General features: G+C 33.3%; 1 protein-coding gene across 1 annotated transcript in view; it reads left to right on the top strand.

Moving 5' to 3' along the window:
* Positions 1-17,445, top strand: part of LOC123707795 (lachesin-like) — a 71,126-nt gene that overhangs the window by 33,941 nt on the left and 19,740 nt on the right. The window contains exons 3-4 of the mRNA XM_045658133.1: positions 6,977-7,149; positions 15,464-15,671. Of these exons, the coding sequence (XP_045514089.1) occupies positions 6,977-7,149; positions 15,464-15,671 (381 nt within the window). The remainder of the gene's footprint in view (positions 1-6,976; positions 7,150-15,463; positions 15,672-17,445) is intronic.

Below are 17,445 nucleotides of genomic sequence, written 5' to 3'. Positions count from 1 at the left end.
CTCCAAAGCGATAAAGCCGCCAGTCTTTTCATTTAATTGTGTCAATTGTGTTATATTTCTGTGTACAAGGAAGTGTTTATAAATAAATTGGATTTAATTACCGTTTTATAAATTAATATTATATATATTGAAATTTATTTATCGTATTTATATGTAAATGGTAGTAGCATAAGTGTAAGACGTGTATTCGCGAAAAATATTCTTGCCTTATTTTGAATTTTACTATTAAGGGTATTTCTGCCTCAGACATAGTTTTATTTATTCGTTTATTCTGTTATTTTAGTTTTATAATACGTGGGTAACACTGAAAATGTTTAGAACCGGCCTGTTAGTGCTAATAAAAACTGTTTTTGAATTTCAATTTTAGAACGCTTTGGTGGCCTAATGTAGTATATTGCATTAATTTGTCTTTTTATTATTATGACTTTCGTTGAGGGCATACTCAACAACAAAGCTATGACAGGCTGCGATTAGCATTTCTTAATGAAGCCCATCTCGTGCCACTATTTACAATTGGTATAACGAGTTTAAGCGTGGCCGTAGCAATGTCATTGATGATCCACGTGAGAGACGTCCTTTACCAGCGACTACTGAAGATAGCATCAGTGATCTGCGTCTCATGATAGAGAAGATAAGTAACTCACTTATCACCAAATACGCGCAAGCCTAGGCATTGGTATGAGTCAAGTTCAAAAAATATTACACGAACATTTCGGCGTTAGGAAACTTTGTACCAGGTGGATTCCCCGTGCCCTGCCAACTTAAACAGCCTATAAGTTCTCCAAAACAAATCATTAAAATATGCATTTTATACTCCGTTACGAACAAACCTCCTAAAAATACATTTTAAAATTAAGTTTCCCACTATATACGAGTTTATGTACTAATTATCTAAGAAATTCCATTTACATAACAACCGATGCGAAGAAAAAATTATGTCATATAAATATATATAATTATGTCATATAAGGATAAATACAACCCCATCACTTGTTTCTTGAGGGCGATGAGTAACAGGTTGACAATGGCCCGCGCAGGTGCGCGAGTGTTGGTCATCGCGTCGCGCGCGACGGTCTTATTATTATGTCCTTACATATGAAATTGGCGTATTTAGTACTGGCCACTTTAATCACGATGTTCTCCTCTTTGGTAAGAAATTCCAAATTCAAATTTGTACAGCTATTTACTCATGTATTTGTGCTTCGATGACCATCATTCATTTGTTTTTTTCTTCTGTTTGTTGCGGCGGTCATGTTGCAAAAGAAAACACAGTTCGTTTTTGGTTCCAACGTTTTCGTTCTGGAAATTTCGACCTGCAGAACAAGCCCCGTGGACGGCCTGAGTTGATAATGAAGTATTGAAGGCTATTGTGGAAGCGGATCTATCGCAAACTACGTCCGAGTTAGCTGCAGGCTGCGGTGTTAGTGATAAAACTGTTTTAATTCACTTGAAGCAACCTCACGAATTGACTGAAGCAAACCGGCAAACGCGCGTCGACTGCTGCGTTACATTACTGAACCGGCACAATAATGAATGTATTTTAAACCGAATCATTATCTGTGATGAAAAATGGATTCTTAACGATAATCGGAAGCGCTCAGCGCAATGGTTGGATCCTGGCCATCCAGCCAAATCCTGCCCCAAGCGAAAATTAACCCCAAAAAAGTTACTTGTAAGCGTTTGGTAGACTAGTGATAGTAGATTGATTCCCGTCCGACTGGTTTTTTTAGTAAAGGGATCAATGAGACCTATGAGATGGCAAAAGTGCATAGAAAACAATGGCTCATACTTTAATTAATTAAATGTATTATATTTAAAAATATTCGACTTTTTGTTCCTCCCATACAAAACGCCAATTTCATATGTAAGGACCTAATATTTAAAGATGTAGAGCTGGAATGCGCGTGCGTTACGTGACCTATGCTCGCGCTAGCCTTAGCGGGTGACTGTTCCTATTGTGATTGCTTACCGTCCACTCTTTTGTTTTCAGTGCTACCGTATTTTTTTTAGTTATTCAATCTAGACATGTCAAAAATGCAAATCTCATCTAAAGATTGCATAGTTCTTAGGTAGTTTATATTGTTAAATTTAGCTTGTTATTGTTAAACCTTTCCAAACATTATAACTTTAGTATTATCTGATTAATAAATTTTTTAAAAAGCAAAACGGCTTTAAAAACTTTTGTAGTTATAAGTTTGTTACATTCCAGGAAATAATGTACACTGGATATGGATCACTATAAATTTTTGTGTAACAAAATAAAGAATCTTTGAAATTAAATTGAAGATGGATATTTCACTATGGCAGGTATCGAGACAAAGAGTCATCCGCCATACAGTCGTGACCTGGCACCCTACGACTTTCATTTATTCCCGAGAACCAAAGATAAAATTCGAGGTATTCGCTTTACGAGCCCTGAAGATGCGGTGAAAGCGTACGAAAATGCCATAGAAGAGACTACTAAGGAAGAATGGGCTCACAGCTTTTCTCAGTGTCCATCGAATGCGTCGATGTGTAGAGAGGAACAATAAAAGTATTAGCATTGGCAACTTCCTACATTTAGCCGTTTTCCATTTTCTAAACATTTTCAGTGTTACCTAGGTAACATCGTGTACAGTATCAAAAAGTTTATCAAAGATTATAATTCCCAAATATTAAAACGTTCTTGAAGTGTTAGCGTTATTTAATTAAATTGCTTTGGTATAATTATAATGGATAATTTTTCCTGAAACTTTCTTTTGATGTAAGACTAAACAACTTTCTCGATTGAACGCCCACTCATAAAATACTAGGAAATCGGCCTCAAAGAATAACAATCATTATAAGGCAAATGTTCTTTATAAAAACCCCAAAAGTTCGAAGAATTAACCCTCTTTTAAAGATATCTTTATTTCATTCAACATACTTACAAAATAAATACTGAATTCCTATAACAAAGAAAAGGGCTTAAAGCTACTGTCATCAACAACACTGATTTTAAAGGCGGCCCATACAATCTTGGAGTGACACATTCACCTATTACGCAACACACTAACCAAAAATAATAATGAAACTATTAAAAAAAATTTATGTATGGATATAAAACATCTTTTGGTGCCTCGCGTTACTAAAAGCTGGGCGTCAGTCTGGTGGAGCGTTTCTTGCCCAGTGCCAGATGCAGCAACTCCTTAATAGTCGCAGTAACCGTCCATGCCCTAACGTTACTCAACCATGTTTTCTTTCTTTCCACCAACACGCCGCTTACCATAACATAAAACAAGACAAAGAAATACAACTTAATTTCCGACTTATTAACCGACTTCAAATACACTGAAGTCCTAACAACACACGTATTGTATTTTACGAATTCCTCTTGTATGGCTGCGTGAGTCTGTGGCCGATCTTGATTATAGAGGCGACCAATTGGGTGTTGACGCACCAACTCAGTTGTGTTTTCCTATGCAGTTATTCAGTTGATTTATTTAATTACGAAATTCATGAGCATAGAGCAAATTTGTGTAATTTTTAGTCTCGAATTCTCGATTTTCGTCACTATTTAATAGCATTAAAGTGTATTTTACCATTCTTGATAAAATACAATTCAGTCTGAATGGTTTATTGTTGCCTTCTTGATTTTTTAAAATATGTTTTTGGATATATCGCCATTCAATGTAGAATTTGCTTTTGTATATTGCCATGAGGTTATTTTATTTTATCAGAGATTTACATTCTACAATGTATATTATTATGTAAACGATTGTTGTAATTTTCTGTATATATATAGGTATAGGTTTTATTATTTATAGACGAGTCTAGAAATGTAGATAATACTCACAGACAATAATAAATTTTACTCTTTATGTGTTTTTGACTCACTCTGACTTTAACAAAATGTGACAAATCATTCATAATTTAACGATTAATTTATATGTTTAGGAGAAAACTCTGAATGATTCGTTTAATTTCCAGCAAATATTACAGCTGTAATTATAATTTGACGTCACCTAAGCCTTAATTAACTTTATAATAGGAATGTAATAAATATGATTCACATCTTCGGGTCGTGAAAATTGTGAAAATGTATTCGCAGAACTGTGAAATTAAATTATATTCTTGGGGTTTCATTACTTAAACAGCTATTTATAATTTTATTTTCAACCTCAACATCGGTCTATCAATCTTTTATTTATATTTTAGTAATATTATAAATGATAAGAGCAGTGTTAGCCTAGTTAGTGGCTTTAGAATGCGAATCGAACCCCTGAGAACCACTAGACTTTCTGTCTGTGCGCGCATTTTACGTCCGCTTGCACGGTGACAGAAAACATTGTGAGGAAACCGGCTTGCATTAGACGCAAAAAGTCCGCGGCGTGTATCAGGCACAGGAAGCTGGTCACCTATGGTATGGTATTTGCCTATTAGATAAACAACTGATCATGAAACACAGATTTAAAAAAAGATTGTAGAACAACTGGTTTGACCATTACAACGAAATAGTAGTTGGTACCATTAAGTACAAATTTACCGCTATAGAAATGACAATTTCCTACTGGGTCTGTAACGGGCATGTTAAAAAAAGTAAAAGTAAAATTCAGAGTCGAGAAAAATGCATTCGATTTTGACATACGGGATCATAGTCCGCGTTTAGTCTCGAAGCGAATTTCCGTTTAGGGAAAACCGCATTCTACAACTTCGTAGTTATTTTTACATACAATTCGTTCTTTCAAAATTGAGCCTCTGTGTATTTTGATTAAAATCACTTTAGAACCTCTCACATAGATTGAAACTCCTTTCCAACTTCTTTAGTGTTCAGTCATATACAATATAGGTCTACCTAACACTGTACTTGACACTGTTTACTATGACTATCCAGAGATTTCCAGAAAGCGCAGTTAAACAGTAATTGTTTCCGGTCGGGAACAGAAGGCTGTTTACCGTCTGCAAAAATCGATCACAAACTTATTACAGTGGCAATATTACAGCACATGTATCGATGCCCCCTTGTGGGCTAACACATCTTATTATATACAATTACACATTATTTCGTTTAAGCTGTATAATTATAGAAATCGGTTTATTGGTTTCAGTAAAAGATATTTAATATAATATAAAACCCGTGTCTCAATAAATATTAATTTGTAATTTCATTAAATTCCCAGCATTACCAGAGCGTAGATTACTTTACGTCCGTTTATATTAAGCGGAAACTAATGTAGGTGAAGCTTGCACTAAAACCAATTTATGTCCGTACTATGTCCATGTTATACCTTAGCGTAATATATATTACTATCCTTAGCTAAGAACTTACCTATATAGAGTTAATATTCTCCATTTAACATTAAAATTACGAACTAATTACTGAAAAATTGGAATTTATTATTCTTAAGATCTGATACTTTAGACTTTGGACATGCGCTACACTTAATTATACATAAGTTATATAGCATTTTGATAGAAATTATCCGGGATTCTAAAAAGTGAAGTTTCATAAAGTTTTACGCAGAAAATATAAAATATTTTATATTTATATTTTTATTTTATTTTTATTATATTTTTAAGGGTAAATTAAAAGTAGTTCTTATAGTTGCATTTATATAGCACGATGGCCAACTAATGATAGTTATAAGAAAGTATTATACTTGTTTCAATGAGGGAATCGTCATGTCTCACCCAATCCAAAAATGAACTGGCTTGCTTATGAAATAAAAACGATCAAAGAATTGGATGCAATCTGAGACCAAGATACATATAGAGTTGTAGCGTTACTGGATTATTAATTTTTTTGACTATGTTTAATGTTGTATGTCGTATGCCTTAGCCTTTGAGTTTTAGAACAAGACATGAATGTTTTAGCTTTCAAAGCAATTTAAAGATCAAAGAAAACTTTTACATGTTTTATTTGAGTATAACACCCATCACTCGCTCTTTACAGTTTTTGTTTTTTTACTAAATACTACATTTTATAAATTGTATTTTACTAGACTTTATTTGGACAAATAGTACATTTACGAATAAGTGGTAAATTGGCAGCTGCTTTAACAGTTCTTATTTTGAAAATAAACATATGTAGTCTTGATCCACTATGAAATCAAAAACACAATAGTAAAGGAAAGAAAATCAGCTGTAAAAAGTTAAACGGATTTCGATGATGGCAAAATAGATAGCGTCTAAAGATCTTTTACTACTTTTACAAGTACAGTAGTTGTAATTAACTTTCTTTCATCGTGTAACAAAGGAGTTTCATTAGAAATTTGATAGGACTTGTCGGTAACAGAAATTAGTTAATATTGAAGGCGGGTTTTCGATAAATACATATCTCAATAGTTACATAAGTTTCTTTCGTTCTTATAAATTCAACATATTTCACGCATAATAGTCATGGAAATAAAAGAAACAAAATCAAATTTTAAATATCAATAAATTTTAATCTGTACACTAAATATGTATATTTTTTTTTTTTTTATAAAATAGGGGGCAAACGGGCAGGAGGCTCACCTGATGTTAAGTGATACCGCCGCCCATGGACACTCTCAATGCCAGAGGGCTCGCGAGTGCGTTGCCGGCCTTTTAAGAATTTGAACAAAACAACAACATTGTAACTAGGTAGACCTTGTAAGAGGTTTGCAAGTAGCCATATATATAGAGGAAAGATTTGATTGTTGTGTTGAGTAGGCTTCAAAATTACTGGAGCGATTCGAGAAACTCTTTTACCTGATTATCAGTCAGTGGCTATAGATTATTAAAAAAAATAGGAATTCGTGGAAACTTCGGTAATGTAACTCAAATAGTGAAAAAATTACCAGTTTTATATATAGGGGGGGGGGGGGGTATTTATTATTTATATTTATTATATATATGTATATAACCCCGCTTATGTTTGATTAAAACTAATATTTATTTACGCTATGATAACAACAATTGAATCCTGTGGAAGTAATAATATCATGTGATAGTAAGAAAACCGATGAATATATACTTACAAAAGATCTATTTTCAGTGGTGAAAAGCAACATGAGATATCAGACCACGTCGCCCCTAAGCCGAGTCGGTCCCACAGCTTCCCAGAGGGATGTGGAGCCTAACTTCGTTCGACCCATTAATAACGTCACAGTTGCCTTGGGAAGAGAGGCAGTGCTCACTTGTTCCGTCTCTGATATTGGCGACTATAAGGTAAGAAACACAAATTAGAGAAATAACTAAGTTAAAATAATCGAGCTTCCTCTACCGGAGATTACAATAGTTGTAAAAAAACTTTATCAGTTATTTAAGAGAACCCACATTTCTTGTGGTGATTTTATCTACTTGGAATTCAACAAAGAAAGCTGATATACTAAATAAATTTTGGAAAAAACTAGCATGCTAAAAAAATATTTACGAATAGGCTACACAAGACATGAGCGCGTGCTTTATGTAGGTCAGAGCGATTCGTTCCAATAAATATGTTACCGAATTAAACTTTTAAATTCCGAAAAACTCCAATACAACAGCTCTCGGAAACATTCAACTTACATTGCTTCCTCTGAAAAATTGAATCGAACAGAGCCATTTCAAATCTAACTCGAAACAAACTGGATTAGAAAAGCTTCCATTACCAAGTTTATACACCTCTGATGGAGAAAACTCGTTAAACTTGAGCCTGTCTATACCATTTTACTTTTGACAGCTCGATTCCTTTGGTAAGGTTATATGCGTAACCAATTCGATTTCCGAATGGACATGCATCGGACGGAACGGCACGTTCCACTATTGTAAAAGCAGATAGCATTTGGTTTAGTTGGATGACAGTCATCTGGTTTTAATTATAGAACTTCACAGGCGTGTCAACTGTCAAAAGTAAAATGAATACTGTATATGTCAAATGAAACTAATGACAGTATAGACTATATCTCCTCCACATCCTTGAGTTTTTATTTCTACAATGCAGTTTGTCTTTATTACTTGTGGAGACTTTCTCAAGCTGAATAACCCTGAAAACGTTCAACTTTAAGGTCACTATAGTTGTAACTTAAGAGGTTTATGCTTAATAACTTTTGCTTAAAACTTTTTAAAATATGTGAGTAGTCGTTATTCCGCAATGAAAATTTAATTTACACGCTTTTAGATGTGTGACGTGACATAGCTCTGATTTAAGTACATTAAACATGCTTAACTTACGTTTTCGAATCAAAGAAGCGATGCAAATTATTTCTGTTACAAACGTCTTTTTATTGTGTTCATTTAATAATCTTCGGTTCCATGATTACTTACACAGTTCGAAAGAGTTTAAGCAACTTTATTACCAATAGAGGTGATATTTATATTGTGCTTGTATAGCTTTATATTGTGATGATTTTGCTAATAAATTGAATTTAAAGCTGCTATCAAAACTGAATATTAATAATAACTCGCAATGACAGATAAAGTGAACCTGTCTGAACCAAAAGCTGACGCAGACAGGATTGGCGGAGGGTAAATTAATGATCTTTCAATACAAAATTCCAAACACTTTATGTTCACTCGTTTGTTTTTACTTGAAGCGGTACATAAATAGCCGCCATTTAGTGCCCTCGTGACAAACGAGGCTACGTCTTTTAAGAGTCGATTTATCACGCTAATGATATTTAAGCTCTGTTTTAGCGATGATCCCGATGACTTGCAAGTATCGCCACTCATCGATATTGAAAAGGTCGTATGTATCTTCATTACAAAAGATATTGGCGCCGTATTTGTAACTAAGCTTACGTACTCTTAATACAAAGCAAAAAGAACAGGGTAGATGTGATCTGTCAAAGTAGGATTACGGAAGATGACAAGCAGTTGCGATTTCTTTTAGGATATTGTATTTTTCCTATGATAAATGGTAAGGAATGTTTTTGCGTTCGTTACATTTCCTTGGATCCTGCTTTTTAATCTCAATAATTTAAGCTGACACCTCGCCCTAATATATCTCGTTCTATTTCCCATTCAAAATTCCGCTTTTATTATGCCGGATAGATAAAAAATTCATAGAAGGTGAGCATTAGTACGTCCATTTTTCACAATTCGTCTTTTATTCACGAGTTATTTGTAACGAGATGAAATGGGGATGATTATTATTTGAGAGCTTTAATTGTGGAAGCTTTAAAATTTAAATTGTTGTATGATTTCACTTAGGAATTAAAGTAAATTTCATGTTATGTAGATACTCCCCTCATGTCGTCAGTTTATTAATGAATAAACTGACCACATATATAACATGTATAAACACACCACTGACAAGAATAATAAAGACTTAATTACGTTTACTTGTTTTGAATAACGCATTAAATTTTAATGCAGTTATAATAAGGTAAAGCGACGTAAAAAATATTTTGGTTGCATAGCAAGCGCTAATTTAATAATACGATATGGATACGAACAATGGCTACTAATGGATGGGTTGGTCAGTTACTACAGAACTAAAATGATGTACAAGTTGCGCGGATACAAACTTTGCAAGTCATTGCAAAAAATACGAAAATTTGCAGTAATTAATCCATAATACTCATAATAGTAGTTAATATGTTTAAGCCTGTGTATTCAGTAGTTTCGCTGATGGATAGCTAAACATATATGTCCTTAATATACCGTTTAAATAATATTTTTTTGAAATGTGTATAGTTTTACCTTATTTGACTTTTAAAACACTGTACGCTGACATTTTATTTGATTTACAGCGTTATAACTTCTTAATTAAATGTAAAAATTAATTAGGTCACGTTTTCCCACGGTGCATCTAAGTATGTTATATCTTTCACTTCGGTAGAGCAAATACAATCAAAACTATATTTGAGCTATGAATATTTCCGTTTTTCATCATCCTTTGCTAAACTAGCTAGATATATAACTACAAATTTCCGAGACTATTGACAATATCGATAGATACAAAATAAAATTTAGTCCATGGTTTATTCATTGGTTGGTAGTTAGATGGAGTAAAAACTAATTATAAAAAAGTTTTAAAAATTTACAATTGCTGTCCTAATTTAAATTATAAACTATTTCTTTGCGTGAAAATGAGGCAAGTTTTTTAAATCTTAGATAGGTATAGTATATTATAACTTTACTTTAGCGCGACCTTCTCAAATATAATGCGAACTTATTGGACCTTTTAGCTCTGATCCAATATTTCAGAGGATTTATTACTTTATTAACTTTTCTGGGTAACATGAATTATGTGAGCCTTCCAAACTTTTTCTTCCATTAGACATATTCTTACCTTTGTCATAGCAATAGTTCATGTATTTAAGTCGCAAAGCTTTTCAGAATTCAATATAAAAATTTATATACTCTTATGTAACTAAAGTTCGTAGTTTAAAGGTATTCATTTCAAGACGAGCAATCAATTAACACAAGAAACATCAGCATTTTTACTATGAAATAAATTATAAAAAAAAAACTTCAAGAAAAACAGTATAATAATGGAAGTGGGGAAATATGTAATTTCTTATGTTTCTGTCTTCTGTTTAACAGCTACAAATTGCCTTACAAATAGAACAAAAGAAAATTCCTTTGACATCAAAGGTTTGATTAATTCATTGCGATACAAACAGGAAAGTCTTTTAACAAACTTATGTCACATCATTTAATTTTTATTTGCCTTTTGAAAGCATTTGGCGTAAGTAATACAAATTATAATTAAAACTCATACAACGACTGATCGTTATTTTTCAATTAACTAGGTAACCGATAACAATTAGTAAGCCCTGTTTTGATTTATTTGAACGGTTTCTCTGAGGTATCTGTCGTTTCATACAAAATTTAATTATTGTTTATTGAATACAGTTTACATTCGCCTATTTGCATGTTATGTGCAATATTCTGGTCTAGATTGCACGTTGTTAAATAAGTGGTAGCACTATCTTTCAAACGAGGATATTAAAGTCATGTTCAGAAACCTGCCTTCAGAAATTTTATGGTCATACTGTATATTTCTGAAAAAGTGTTTTGTGTTGTTTTTATCTTTTGTTTTAAATATGAATAACGAGATTTCCTAACTAGGTTATAAACGATATGAGTCACATCGTGCTTTCAAGTTGACGTCATAAAAACCTCTCAGTTTAAAATTTGGTCATTGATTGTATATTAGAAGGTACTAGGTACTAAGTACTAAGGTACACTATGCCTCTTTATTTAAAAATCAACATAATTTAGTTAAAAATTAAAGTTTTACAAAGAAGTAAAATTATTCCTCGTTATAACTATTACATTGTTCCATTCAACAATTATTGAAATTAAAAATCTTTTTCTTCGAATCACTCGAATGTTCTTTCAATTTGAAACATCAGTCGTTCAACCATTAAATCCATTTGCATAATATCGTCGGCTTGTTACGTCATTTTATTTTTCCCTCATTTGCTTTCTGCAGTATTTCTGAACTGAGTTAACAAACAAAGTAATCTTGAATATTAAATAATCATTTCTAGTTCATCTGAATTAAATTTACCCTCCATTTCAATATTTATTAATGTAATCATACAAGCTATAATAATTTCAAGAGAACACAACAAGCCTTATGTTATTGGAATATACGCTAATAATGTAAACTTTTTATTCTTTCTACAAATAGTAATTCTTATGTCCATAAACAATGAAAAAATATTTTTCATTGTTTTTAATTACATATTTTCTATGTGACAATATGAGCATTAATATATAAATACTATTTCTAGTGGGATGGCTCACCTAAACCTATTTTTTTTGTCATCTTTATACTTATATGTATTCTCTGTCAACTAATGTAGTGGACAAGCAAAAAAGCTGGGGCGGAGGCTCATGCGGAAAGTAATAAAGGTCTTAAAAATAAGAGTCTTTCCTCCAACTTCGATTTTGTCCCCTTTGGGGTAGAGACTCTTGGGCCACGGGGTTCAAGTGCACAGGCACTAATTAAAGATTTAAGTTGATACCTGGTAGATATTACCGGAGACCCCAGACCTGGTGCTTTCCTCGTGCAACGAATAAATATCGCAATACAGCGAGGAAATGCTGCCAGCTTTAAAGGTACGCCACAGGAACCAAACTTTTTAAATTCGTTTCCATTTTATTTTTATCAAATTTTTAATTATTTTATGATTAATATGTAAGAAGGTTAAGAAAATTTTAAATATTGTATGTTTGATAGTTAGGATTAATAATAAACATAAAGTCATTTAGTGTATAAGTTCTCACTAACAAACGCGAGTTGTATCATTGAAGTTATTTACTACTATAAAAAACCTTTTTAGGGTAGGATATTAACAGATATATATTATAAAACTTAGCGATAACTATCCCGAAACATTTAACTATATTTGACCATTTCAGACCGCTAAGCAACAAAACCACTAAGCCTAGATCATTTCGAATTTAGAAATAGGTTTAAACCACTAATCCTGAACTAATGTAGCTGAAAATAGCAAATTCGACATTGATAAACAGTACGCAGTTAATGACAGAATTCGTATATCTTATCAAAGATATTATACGTTAGGTTAGTCGACATCACAGGAGACCAAAGAGTTGGCAGCTACCTCGGACAAAGAATTAGTCTAGCTATTCAAAACGGGAACTTTGCCATTATCTTCGGAACCTTGCCTAAAGGGACTCCATTTAATAATATATTTTAGTTATTATATTTTAAGGTAAGTTATTGTTTTTTGCAACATTTATTTATGTTAGCTGTATGTAGGATTGCTCCAATTTTATTCATTTAGATAACACAATGTACATTTATGCTTCGTATACGTTATAGATACATTTATCGTTAAACAGAAATATATAACAAATTTTAAAAAATTTGATTCCACTTAATGCTGGCATTTCCACTATATACCTCGATGCCAATACATTGCATGAGAAAAGCTCAAGCTTGAAAATGTACTCTATTTATTTACATATATTAGGACTTGGGCAAATATATATGTAATAAATAATTTACGAATACAAATTAAACCTTAACTCTATTTTATTATTTCCGAAGATAAATATCATATCATTTTTTAGAGTTAAAATTCTATATAATATATTTACTTAAAATCGAGAAGTTTAACATCGCATTTTTTTACAAAATTCACAACATTTTTTATTATAGTTTATTTACATTTAACTGAAGTATGTAGGTACCATTTTGTTCGATAACTTTTTGCCATCTTATAGGTAATATCGGACATGATTCCATTGCTATAGAAATTTTGGGTCTTCTGATCAAAATACCGCGACAATTGGTTTTGGCAGTCCTCTCGTGATGTTAACCTGACACTGCCTAAAGAATTCTGAAGAGACCAAAACAGATGGATATCTGAAGTTTAGGACTATACGACGGAAGCATTAAAGCCTCCCAGCCAAGCTCAAGCTCTTAATTTTTGCTCAGTGGCTAAATATGTGTGAGCGTTATCATGATGAAAAACCACACCCCTTCTGTTGATTTATTCTGGCCGTTTTCTCTCAACTTCTTGCTTTAATCTCAGTTGTTTGCAGTTGAGTTCAGAATCGACTTTCCTGCCTGGTGGTAACATTTTATAATGAATAATGCCCTTCCAATCCCACAACACACACAGCATCACCTTGTTGCGAGTTAACCCGGGTTCCGCTACACTCTGTGAAGCCTGACCGGCCTTTGACCACGACCTTTTTCGCACGTTCTTGTCGTACGTGATCTACTTTTCATCACCAGTTATAAACTTCTTCAAAAATGGTAAGGTGACCAGAGCGACCTGCATCTTTGACATCAAAATTTAGGATTGAAAACGCTTAAACCAAATCTGTGCTACTCTCACAGACAGTGCATTAGGTCCATAAACATCGCAACTTTTTTTCACGACTTGCGTTGCATTTTTACCTTTTTTGTAGTAAAATTTTAAAATGTATCAAATTTCTTTATGAGATTCACTCATATCTTGACAGTACAAAAAATAAATAAAAATCACACATTTTCCTAATTTGAATTTGGAATCTTCTTTAACATTAAAACTTTTAATGATACCAAAACCAGTTAAATACAAATAGCCAAAGAGATTTTATGACAAGTTCATTAGAACACTAAAAATTAAAATACAATTAAATTGTGTAATTACATAAATTGTTATCCTTATAAATTTGAAATATTTTTTTTTTAAATAATTTTGTTAGACGTCGTTGAGATCCATTTAAATTTCATAAAATAAAACACTTCATAATGTTTAAGTCATTGCTTTCTAAAGGTTAGTATTTTCGAATAAATCGTAAAAACCTCGTTTGGTTCGTTATAAAATGCCGGAAGCCTTTCCGAATCTATTTGGATCTCTATAGGCGTAAAAAGTAACACACATTTTTGGACAATTATGGATAAAAATATTTTTTTTTAAATGGTACGTGGGCGGGATTTGTTCTTTATGTATTCGTTGCATTACAGTATAGAGATGTAACATAATTAAATGTGAGGTGGGCAACTGGCGGCGTTATCGCTTTCGAGCGATCTCCAGGCAACCACTGTGAGAAAAAATGTATTCAATTAGATAAGGTAGGCATGCGATGCAAAAATACATATTACATATAGTTATTAAGACAAAACTAAAAAAGAACAAAAAAGGCAAACTAAACTAAAAAAGGATACATGAAAAATAAAAAGTAAAAAGTGCACATTTATCACGATATTTTAAGATCAGGCTCACGTCATTTAGTAGTTAGTACGAAAGCTAGCGATACGATGTGGGCTGGGAATGTTGGTACGAAAGAAGTTTAAAGGAAGATAGAGAAGGAGCTAAGCTTATAGGGACGGGAATTAAATTCCATAGCCTGACTGCAGAGACCTTAAAGGTTTATTTAGCAACAAATTAGATTATATCTAACTATGAACAAACTAAACCTTATTGCACCGCTTTAACTATATCACTGTATCCTTAATTAGAAAAACAAAAACTTTTGTGAATAGAACGTTATTTCACGAAAAGCATTTTCGACTTTGCACCGTCGTATTTTTAACTAAGAAAACGAAAGTGGTTTATAAATTCGTCTTTCGTTAAATTTAACATGCTTGGCACACTCATAATAGAGATAGTACTAATATCATAAACACAATTTATAAAAGAGAGAAGTAGTTTAGTGTAATAAGACTGGAAATAATTCTGATTAAAATACTCGATTTTTCAAACGTAATGAATGCGTTAATTATATAATTTCTATAATTATTTATTTTAAAGGTATAGTTATACTCGCATGAGCGTGGCGATTACCTAAATCGCGAGAGTCGCAGGCAATCTCGTCAGCATTTTTGCATAGCATTTAATTAATAAGCATTATTTTGTTGTATAAGAGTCATATATTAAATATAGTATCTTCTATCATTATTTACAAAGCATTCTGTTGACCCACGAACCGTATGCTTAGTATTTCTAACATTCGTTATTGTAAATGTATTGTAACGAACTGACTGAAAAAAAATACGAGCATAAAATGGTTATGTCTTCATTCGATGTTCTAATTTTGTCAAAAGTTTTCTCAACACCTGTTCTATATTCTAATTAATTTATAGGTAGCGTGGATACGAGCCGACGATCAGACAATACTGACCCTTCATACACGGTTAGTAACGCACAGTTCGCGGTATGCCGTCACCAACGACTCTCCCTCGTCCTGGCAGCTGCACATACGACCTTTGAAAATTGAAGACCGTGGCTGCTACATGTGCCAAATTAATACAAGCACTATGAAGAAGCAGATTGGGTGTGTCGATGTCCTAGGTGAGTGTATTTAAAAAACTCGAACAGAATTATCATCTCCTTCGTTACAAATCGTAAACCTGAAATTTGGCTGCTCCATGCACAATAACGGATAACGGGACTTCAAACATGAATGATACAGTTATTCCATTATATAATTTAATTACATTACAATAAGAAAATATTAGTATCAGGCCTTTTTTTAATTCAAACTTTTTTCAATATAAAAGTTAAGAAGTAAAAGTTAAGTTAAGTGCACTACACAGATACAATGTATTAGGTCCTTACATATGAAATTGGCGTATTTCGTACTGGCCACTTTAATCACGATGTTCTCCTCTTTGGTAAGGAATTCCAAATTAAAATTTGTACAGCTATTTATTTGCGTCACTCATTTTACAAAATGGTAAACTTAAAGTATCGCATTATTTACGAGTACGAGTTCCGCCGTGGCACTAGTGCTGCGGAAACGACCCGAAGGGTGAAAGATGTGTATGGCGGTCATGTTGCAAAAGAAAACACAGTTCGTTTTTGGTTCCAACGTTTTCGTTCTGGAAATTTCGACCTGCAGAACAAGCCCCGTGGACGGCCTGAGACCCAAGTTGATAATGAAGTATTGAAGGCTATTGTGGAAGCGGATCCATCGCAAACCACGTCCGAGTTAGCTGCAGGCTGCGGTGTTAGTGATAAAACTGTTTTAATTCACTTGAAGCAAATTGGGAAGATTAAAAAGCTTGAAAGGTGGGTAGCTCACGAATTGACTGAAGCAAACCGGCAAACGCGCGTCGACTGCTGCGTTACATTACTGAACCGGCACAATAATGAAGGTATTTTAAACCGAATCATTACCTGTGATGAAAACTGGATTCTTTACGATAATCGGAAGCGCTCAGCGCAATGGCCAGCCAGCCAAATCCTGCCCCAAGCGAAAAGTAACCCCAAAAAAGTTACTTGTAAGCGTTTGGTGGACTAGTGCCGGTATTGTTCATTGCAGTTTTCTCAAATCTGGCCAGACTATTACGGCTGATGTCTATTGTCAGCAATTGCAAACCATGATGGAAAAGCTAGCGGCTAAACAACCTAGGCTGGTCAATCGCTCCACGCCACTGCTATTTCACGACAACGCTAGACCACACACTGCACAACAGAGGGCTACCAAATCAGAAGAGCTTCAATTGGAATGTCTAAGACATCCTCCGTACCCCCCGGACCTTGCTCCAACAGATTACCATTTTTTTCGAAATTTGGACAACTTCTTGCAAGGGAAAAAAATTAACTCTGATGGGGCAGTCCAAATCGCCTTCACAGATTTTATTGGTTCCCGTCCGACTGTTTTTTTTAGTAAAGGGATCAATGAACTACCTATGAGATGGCAAAAGTGCATAGAAAACAATGGTTCATACTTTGATTAATTAAATGTATTGTATATATGTATTATATTTAAAAATATTCGACTTTTTGTTCCTCCCATACAAAATGCTAATTTCATATGTAAGGACCTAATATTTGGGGCTAGACCCATATTAAAATTACCCAGACACAGATTCGATGAAATAACAACAACCTATAAAATTATTCAGGGTATTGTCAACTGCCTAAAATACCGCACAAAACGGTCTTATCTAAGTGAATTGTATACTGGTAATCATTTATTCAGATAACAAGCAGACAATAACTCTGCAAGCTCCAAAAACTTCGAAATTCTGAATGTTTTTTGGGGTAATGTCAGGGTTATATAAGCACTTATAATATTATTTGTGTTTATTGAAATTATATTTTCTTAATACCACTGACC

Source organism: Pieris brassicae, chromosome 3, assembly GCF_905147105.1.
Source record: "Pieris brassicae chromosome 3, ilPieBrab1.1, whole genome shotgun sequence".
Taxonomy (NCBI): domain Eukaryota; kingdom Metazoa; phylum Arthropoda; class Insecta; order Lepidoptera; family Pieridae; genus Pieris; species Pieris brassicae.
This window is presented reverse-complemented; position numbering and strand designations above follow the sequence as displayed.